Genomic DNA, 9405 nt, shown 5'->3' with positions numbered 1-9405 from the left:
AAGCCTAAGTATCTCTAGTAAGAGAGCCTTCAATGGTCATGAGAGACTAAACCCTTAGTTAGGGTCTGACAGACCTAAAAATCCAAAGCGATGTACTTTATATTTATCAATACAAAAGAATTCCTTCCAGGTGTTTCTATTCTATTATCTTTTCTATTTTTTTATCTATTATTCATCTTTATATTTTTTTAGAGATTAGATGCTCAAGTGAGGTCCCAACATTATTACTTAACTTTTCTTTTTTATTTTTTTCTTAATCTTTAATTTTCTTATCTTTGATTTTTTTTATCTTATCTTTAATTCAAATCTTTTATGTTTTTATCTTCTATCTTTAAATCTTTTATCTTTTATTCTTATCCCTTACTTGTAAATTGAATTTACATGTAAATACAAACAGAGTATCTATAGATTCGACACTCAAACTTTCAAATACTTTATTTGATATACTTACCAACGAGTTAACAGATAAAATGCCACAAGACCTTGAAGTATCAAAAAATTTGCCCACCTACGAACAATAGATCTCAATTTCATTTGGAAAGGATCCATAGGATTTGCCCCTTAGGACATTCATTCCCAGTTCTATATTGATATTAGAAATTTTGCTTCAACGCCATGAAATTATTGGAAAAAAGAGTCTCCCTTTCCTTTCTCACCTTTTTGGTATGCATAATCCCCTATAATGACAAAAAATTTAACTTATTCTATGAGAACATAGTATGCCTAATCAGTTGTCCAAGGATCGCTCTCTGCAATGACTTCAGAAGGTTCATAAACTTCTGGCTCTGAACTTTCTTCACTTGTGCTTGAATCAGTAGCTTCAACAGAAGCATCTCCCTCCTCTTCTTCTGATCTACCCCATCTTCCTCCCAAGGCCAAGGCCATCATTTCGTAAATCTTATTTCCTAACTCAGCAGGGCTGTCAGGCTGCATTATTGAGAAAAGCATGTTAAGCAAAACTATGGATAGTTCATATATGTTAGGAGAGGTCGGCTAAATGGATTACACGACATCATTTGATTCGGTTATATGGATTAAATCTAGTCTACACACATTACATGAAGAAAAAATAAATTTTATATTGTACTTACAGAAAATCCACTAGAAATTAGAGCCGTGTCGTATAAGAGGTCAACTGCTCGCTTAGCTTCGCTGCTGTCAGGTGCATTCTTGCAGGCAGCCTGAAGGATAAATAAAAATAATTAAAACAATAGGTCAAAGTAACTAGGGAATTCAGTTGAAAATACCAGCCATGTATCACAAAATGGCTGCGTTCAATAGCTTTATACTCTTAAAACGAGACATCAAACATGACCCAATTAAACATGTCCACCAATTGTGTTGACATTTTCAAGTGACAGACAGGATCTCTGGGCATAGGCTAATATACACCTGTGTGAATCTTCAGTGTGGTGAAGGGCAAATATGAAGAGAAAGCCAGTGTATCAAAAGGGGAAAATAAAATGGACAATTTATTTTACTTTATATTTTCTATTTTAAGGCTTGTTAGTTGACTAACAGAGTTGTCTTTTAACATTTTATGTAACCAACATGGCAACATTACAGCTCAGCTAAAAGTACTGGAGGGCAAGCTAAAATATTCAATAATCATAAATGTCATTTGTGTTCCAAGATAAATGAACTTGACAAAAGTTTTAGGCTGCCTAGTCTTAGGATGATTCTTCAAAAAAAAAGTATCATCAATAGTTTTCTTCGATTACTTAAGAATATTTTGCCCTTTTCTACTTCGTTAAAGTGACTTGGGGGAACACCAGATTATCAACAATTACCAACCAAGTAGACTAGACAGCAACTCTTAAAAATAATTGAGTACTTGTGCACAAAAGGATACTACTGATTTAGAAGATACCCCCAATCTTACTAAAATGGTTTCATCTTTCTACATGAAGCAAAATATCATGCTATCACGAGAAGATGCTGAGACCCAGAACAAAAAAATTGCAACTTGTTATCTTTTCTCAAATGTGGTTCTCAATTTTTACAGTTAAAACACCCTTCCCCACCATGGCATTGTCTATGCTGAAAGTGAACATTTTGTGTGCAAACTATTAGATATTAGATAACTTAATAAAATATAATATAGTTAGTAACGACTATTTATATCAACTTATACTTGTTAGATATTAGATTTAGATAACTTAATAAAATATAATATAGTTAGCAACGACTATTTATGTCAACTTACACTTAAGTCTTTGATAATTGGGTGATCTGCATTAATCTCCAATATTCTCCTCCCCCTCATAAACTCCAAACTTGCAGTGTCCCCAAGGGCTTGTGCCTTCATTAGTCTGAAGAAATGGTAATTGAAGATTGTATGAGCCTTATGTCAAGTATGATAAACTGTTCGTGATCCAGAAGAATGACTTGTAAAGCCAGTGAGGTAATGACTAACCTCTCCATGTTTGCAGACCAACCAAACTTCCCTGATACAAGCACACAAGGAGATGAACTCAAGCGATTTGAGATTTGAACTTTGGCCACCTTGTCACCAAGTTGTTGTTTTATCCAATCACAGAGTAGGTTGTATTCTTGCTTGTTTTCCCTCTCTTTAACCTCATCCTCATCACCTGATTGAATAAATGTTTTCAGCACCACATTCAAATCCCAATTTTCAGGAAACAAAAACAGTATGAGCAAATGAAAGATAGAAAACTGTGCAAACCTAATTCCAAATCCTCCTTGCTGATATCAACAAATTTCTTTTCTTTGTAGGTCTGTAGGTTCTGAATGGCAACCTCATCAATAGGTTCAACCAAATAAAGAACCTATAATAATAATAATAATAGACACACATAAGTAAAGAGAGTAAAAACTAGAGAAAGAAAAACAATTCAAAATTAACAAGTGTATATCAGGCATTTCAATCATATCTGCAAATAGTTTAACTTAAAATGCATGAACACCACACAAACACTGGGCCTGACCCTCCACAGGATGGCAGGGCACTGCAGAGGGAGACCAGGTCTAAACCTGTCCTGGTGGCTGTCACCTCACTGACCAAATTCCCTGACTACATGCTCCATATTATCCAAAAATGTTAACAAGTAGCCATACCTCAATATCTTTTTGAACCAATTTCTCCAAAAATGGAGCAGTCTTTGCACTCTTCAAGCTGTCAGTTGCTAGGTAAAAGATAGCCTTTTGGTTTTCTCCCATGTTTTCAACATAATCATCTAGGCTTTTAAGTTCCTCCTCACTTTTGGAAGTGTAAAACCTCAATAATGGTGTAATGCGCTTATGATTTCCAGTGTCTTCAATGCAACCTAATTTTATGAACCTACCAAAGTTCTCCCAGAATTTTTTGTAGTCCTGGAATCACATGAAACCATTCTTTTAATCCATAAAGACTGTAAATTCATATTGAAAATATAAAGATGCTGAGTTTGTTGCTACCTACCTCTTTATTTTCACTTTCAGAAAGGTCTTGAATCATATCAAATGCCTTCCTGACAAGTCTCTTTCTCATTATCCTTACCTGAAATTATAATATTGTTGGAATCAAAAAATTTGGAAAGTGATACAAACAAAAAATCATAAATAATTCCGATCACCGTATCCTTAATTCATGTCTATCAAATGATATAAATTTTTCATGTTTAACAGGCAAAAGTGCAGTTCTCTTACAATTCTGCTTTCTTGAAGGATCTCCCGAGAAACATTGAGAGGAAGGTCATCTGAATCAACCACACCCTTCACAAAGCTCAGGTAACGTGGAAACTGCAAAATAAATAAATTTAGAGCAAAAGGAACCTGAACAAGGAACAAAGAAACATAGAACACAAACATAGAACAAAGCACAAATATGACATGTTTTTCAGTGTACAATGATAGAATCGAGGTTCAAATCACCCCACCACTAGGCCAACCCTAGTGTGTTTCTCAAAACCACACAAGTTTGAGTTTGTATAATACATGACTAAAAGTGGTTAAACGCTAGATAGACCATTATTCTTTAAAATCTAGATGGGTAGGAGAGTTAAATTTCCATGCCATTGTCATGCTATCAATATCAACCACAAGTTATAGGGTGGAGCAGATACTTAACATTTTTCCTTCTTCCATAATTCATAATAGCGATATAATGAAAGAGCAGCAGTGACACAAATGTCAAAATATACAAGACAAATCCCACTTTGAAGCTTACAGTAAACTCACCAGCTCCCCATCAAAATCATCTGAAATGAATACACGCTTAACATACAAGCGTATGTTCTTTGTTTTAGGGTTCACTACTTCTTCATTGTTAAGAGGTCCCATTCCCGGAACGTACAGAATACTTCTGAACTCAACCTCACCCTGCAGAGTTTAAAGCCCAGTCAAATTGATAACTTAAAGGAAATGCTCTGCCGCTGAGACAAAATCATTAACATACCTCGGTAGTGAAGTGAGTATGTGCAAGTGGTTCTAAGAATTCACTAAAAGTCTTCTTATAAAATTCATTGTACTCCTCCTTTTCAACTTCCTTTGGATTGCGCATCTACAGAAAATAAAAAGGCAAAGTTGGACCAATAAGAGAGGCACAACAACTGAATAATAAGTAAAATGCAGGGCATTAACATCCTAACACCAAAAAAAGTAGATATATCCCAAACTCACCCATATTGGCTTCGTTTCATTGGCCAATTCCCAGTCCCAATACTTCTCAGTTTTAGTCTTTTTCACCTTCTTTTTCTCACCCTGATAACACATGCAGAAACAGACTCACTTGGTATTGGTAACAAATTCGAAAAAGTACAACACCAAAATTAAGAAATACTAATACCATACTAGCTACCTCTTCTTTTGGTTCCTCCCCTTCTTTGGGTTCTTCCTCCTCTTCCACCTGCCAATATTCAAATTAATTAATTAATCAATTAATAGCAACAAATTAGAGCATAATTATTTGCCTCTCCATGACAAACATCTATAAGCTCCATAAGTAATTATGAAAATAGGGAATAAGAAATCAAAATGATATTAATTTAATCTAAGATAAAATGAAATCACCCCTGCAAGTAACATTCTGCTGTTTGAATAAATACTTTCCAAAATTACTTTCTATACTTTCAATTGTTTGATATTATGTTTATCTACAACACAGCTTCCATCCAATTGAAAGGAAATATGAAAGGAGCAAAAGGTTGCTCCCATTCTAGGTGGAAACAAATTTCTAAAGTCACTCACACTTGTCTATAACCATCTCCTATTCACTATTAAGCTCATCATAACAACCAACATTAATCTTGCACAGCCTTGAATTTCCAAGCAAATATCCATCTCCTATTTACTATTAAGCCCCTCATAACAACCAACATTAATCTTGCACGACATTGAATTTCCAAGCAAACATAGGCCAGTATTTACCCATTCACCGAAACCCAACAGCTGTCTAAAACTAAAATTTAACCAGCCATCAATGGTGATGGAAACCATAACTGATGTAGAACAACTTTACCTTAAACAGACACCAAATGACAAGGAACCATGTCAAGTTTCCTTTCTACCCCTGATGATAAGTAAATATTTATATAATTATCATCAAGGGAAAACAAAATCTCATTATTCATCACCATCACCATTGCTATAAATCAACGCCCAAAATCTTGATATCTATCACAATTCACAAGTACCTTAAAGATGCATATAAAACATGCCATTGACAATGACAAGAGCATGAGAAAATCACTGCCCATAAATCACAATCAGTGTATGTGAAAATAGAAAAATACCACTTGCACACATAGAATTAGTTTAGCATAATTTTCTCACCCAACATGAAGACAGGAATCTGTACCAAGAGAAGGACCACTTACCTCCACAGTTCTTGACTTTTCTTGCCATGTGTAGATGGGGAAGGAAACAAACTGTGAGTAATTCTTCACCAAACCCTGAATCCTGCTTGGCTCTGAGAATTCATACTTGTCATCCTCCTGATCAGTAAAGAAGAATATGGGTGCTTTAACTACATGTAATTTGTCAGCATTAAAATGATTTTTCAACTTCCAAATATTATACTGGATTCATCCTTAAAAGAGAACGACAAATAAAACTAAAGAAGATTGAAGATTTTCAGCTGAAATTTAAAATATTATACATATATAATTCATACTTGTTATCTGGCAAGACAAGAAGCAAGAATTATTTTGGTGCTATAACCACATGTCTTTATTAAATTGATTTTGAAGTTTCCAAACATTATTATCCTGGGTTCAACCTTTTATCAAAAGATACTTCTTAGTTCTTACATTACATGTAAACTTTCCTGCAAAAACACGAAAGAAATACCACTCACTCTTAAATAGAGTGTAATCTGTGTACCACGACGCAGAACCTTTTCAGGATCAGTTTCTTCTTTTATCACATAAGAGCTACTGTCAGCTTCTGCTTCCCACACATATTGCTTATCTGATCTTGGGCTCTTTGTAGAAACAACAACCTGATTGCCATGCCATGCAGAAATAGCCAATTAAAGACAAATTCAACACAGTTAAAATAGAAAAATCAACCAAAAAATCTGCTTGAGAAATCCACTCCATACCCTCTCAGCAACAAGAAAAGCCGAGTAGAATCCAACACCAAATTGACCAATCAGACCATTATCTGCTCCTAGATCCTTGTTTTCCTGTAACATTGAGGGGGGGAAATCAAAACATGATTGTTTGAAGTATTAAATCATCAAATATCAGAGCAAGCTACATTTCTGATCATTGACAAATTACCTTAAGTGCCTTCAAAAATTTTGAGGTACCACTCTGAGCAATGGTTCCAAGACAATCAATGAGCTCTTCTTTAGTCATTCCAATACCAGTATCTCTACAGGGTAGAGAGTTAACAGGTTAATACTCCTATTCACACATACCCAGAAAAAATAAAATAAAGCAGAGATCAAAATGATGCATATGCATACGTTATAGTAATAGTTCCATTGTCTGGATCAGACTTGATACGTATCTCTAGATCACCAGCATCTCCGAGCAAAGAAGGCTCAGTCACACTTAAGAATCTCAACTTGTCCAAAGCATCACTAGCATTGCTGGAAGAAGAAAGAACAAAAAAATAAGACCAATTACAACAGAATCAAGTAGCTGCACACACATAACCAGTGTAAATAGATGTGAAAGTCCAAAAGGGGAAAAAAGCAGCGGATCCCTTCTAAAACAACCCTTTATTGCCAAATAAGTCAATGATAATAGCACAACCATGCAATCATCGTAAGAGTCTTCAAATTACCTGACAAGTTCACGAAGGAAAACTTCCTTGTGGCTGTACAGACTGTGAACAATCAAATCCAATAATCGACTCACCTGCAAAAAAAAAATGGAATTCACTTCCTCCAGTCAGCAAAACTCATTCACTCATTCACTTCCTTCAGCAATTAATGGAATTCACATTTTGTAAAGTAAGACTTTTTCCCTTCCAAATCCACGTCCAAATTCCAAGTGAAATGCAAAAGAAATTGACATTAAATCTACTTCCTTCAGTAAAACTCATGCACCCACATGTACTGACAGTATAAAATTCAATCAATCAGAAATCACTGTTAGTATGACTTTTGACTTTAAAGATAACAACTGGTTTGTGATTGAATATGTATGTAAAACTGTTTCCTATTTTCTCAAAAGTTTTTCACTTTAAATTACATGTCGAAATTCCAAACCAAATGCTAAAAAGTATTGACGTGAAATTCACTCGTTGAGTAAATCTCAGTTCAGTAACTATCTCTCTCTCTCATACACACACAACCCTTCAGTTCAGTAACTATCTCTCTCTCATACACACACACATACCCTTCAGTTCAGTAACTCTCTCTCTCACGCACACACACCCTTTACTTCAGTCAATCCCTCTCTCTCTATCTCAGACACACACAGATACCCTTCATGAAGCAATCTTTTAACTTGCAATTTCATTTCGAAATTCCACACGAAGTGCTTTATCCCACTCTTTAGTTCAGTATGAGAAATGAAGCAATTTCATTTCTCTCTCACACACACACACACACTTCAGTTCGGCAACTCTCTCTCTCTCTCTCTCTCTCTCTCTCTCTCTCTCTCTCTCTCTCACACACACACACACACACACACACACACTTCACTTCAGTAAACCCCTCTCTCTCAAATACACACAGATACCCTTCATGAAGCAATCTTTTCACTTGCAATTTTACTTCAAAATTCCACACGACGTGGCAAAAAGGTTGAAACTTTATCCAACTCACGGCGACCCAATAGTTCAAAAAGGTTAAAAATTTAACAAATCCATCAAAAACCCACCTCGGCCTGGTACTCAAACTTCTCCCCGGTGGCCTCGTCCTTCTCCGCCACCGCGGCCTCACACCGCACGGTTAGCCCTCCCCTCCTTCCCTCACGCCGCTGCTGCGTCCACCGCAGCCCCGCGGCGGGGGAGAAGCAGTTCCTGCCGAGCCCTATTTGCGGCGGCAGAAAAGCGCTTCTGAGAAGGGAAGTCCTCGCAAAAGGGGAAGAAGGAGGAAGCGAGGCCAGAGAGGCCGTGGCCATGGTTCTGCTCAGCACAGGAGCCATAGTTAGACAAAAAAAAAAAAAAAAATAGTTTGTGTGCGCTTTTGTGAATATGGAATGAATGTTATCTCTTCGAGTGCGTTGGTGAGAGTGAGAGAAAAAAAATGAAAAACCCTCGTTGGAAAGGAGGAAGGGTTTAGGGAGATATCATATGGTATGATATTAATAAGATGTGAGAGATTATTCTAGAAATACGGCTGGGTGTTTGGCTGTATCTGTGACGGATTCTAAGGCCTGGATTTTGCCACATCGGCTACATGGCAACATGCCATATCCAGTTTTAATTTCCATAGTTTTTAGGATAAATTTCAAATTTAGTCTATGAATTTGTAAGATGCTGGTAATTGGTTTTTAAATTTTGAAAAAGTAAAATAGTGTTTCTCAAGTTGTAAAAACATCGACAAATTCATCTCAGTGTTTATTTCTTTTATTAACACAAACAACATAGTCTATGTGATATTAATGGATCATTTTGAAAATGAGAAATTATGTTGAGTGGACCGCTGATTCAAATGTATTAAATTGTCTCTTGAAATTATGATGTATCAATTTGTTCGTTTAGATGAATTTTCACTTTTTTTACAACAAGATAATCATTGATGTCTAACGACTTCTTCTCCAATAGTCATCCCTTTTTTCTTCTCCCCCAACTAAAGTTTATATCTTATTCTCCTCCAACATTCATTCCCTTGTTTTCTTCTCTCATTATTATCTTCTTCTTCTGTTACACAAATCTTCTTCTTATGGTGGTTTGTTTATGACTAGTTTAGGGGTGGTGAATAGGTTTTTAGATTGCCAAGTTTATATAATGTCAATTGAAAGATCATTGATTCAATGTGAACACCGCACTCCACCTTTATGTGTT

The 9405-nt window shown here is 35.8% G+C and overlaps 1 protein-coding gene across 1 annotated transcript; it reads right to left on the bottom strand.

The window, feature by feature from the left end:
• Window positions 1-409: 409 nt before the first annotated feature.
• On the bottom strand, window positions 410-8675 carry LOC114387993 (heat shock protein 90-5, chloroplastic-like). Its single transcript, XM_028348313.1, has 19 exons — window positions 8277-8675; window positions 7234-7307; window positions 6911-7036; window positions 6723-6816; window positions 6542-6625; window positions 6296-6439; window positions 5817-5933; window positions 4799-4846; window positions 4621-4701; window positions 4397-4501; window positions 4180-4320; window positions 3649-3741; window positions 3422-3499; window positions 3079-3333; window positions 2687-2789; window positions 2417-2591; window positions 2207-2312; window positions 1092-1181; window positions 410-927 (listed from the first exon to the last, which is right to left on the bottom strand). Exons 1-19 carry the CDS (start codon window positions 8541-8543, stop codon window positions 724-726), a joined length of 2385 nt encoding a protein of 794 aa, XP_028204114.1. The 5' UTR covers window positions 8544-8675; the 3' UTR covers window positions 410-723.
• Window positions 8676-9405: the final 730 nt, after the last annotated feature.

Source organism: Glycine soja, chromosome 2, assembly GCF_004193775.1.
Source record: "Glycine soja cultivar W05 chromosome 2, ASM419377v2, whole genome shotgun sequence".
In the NCBI taxonomy this organism is placed as follows: domain Eukaryota; kingdom Viridiplantae; phylum Streptophyta; class Magnoliopsida; order Fabales; family Fabaceae; genus Glycine; species Glycine soja.
This window is presented reverse-complemented; position numbering and strand designations above follow the sequence as displayed.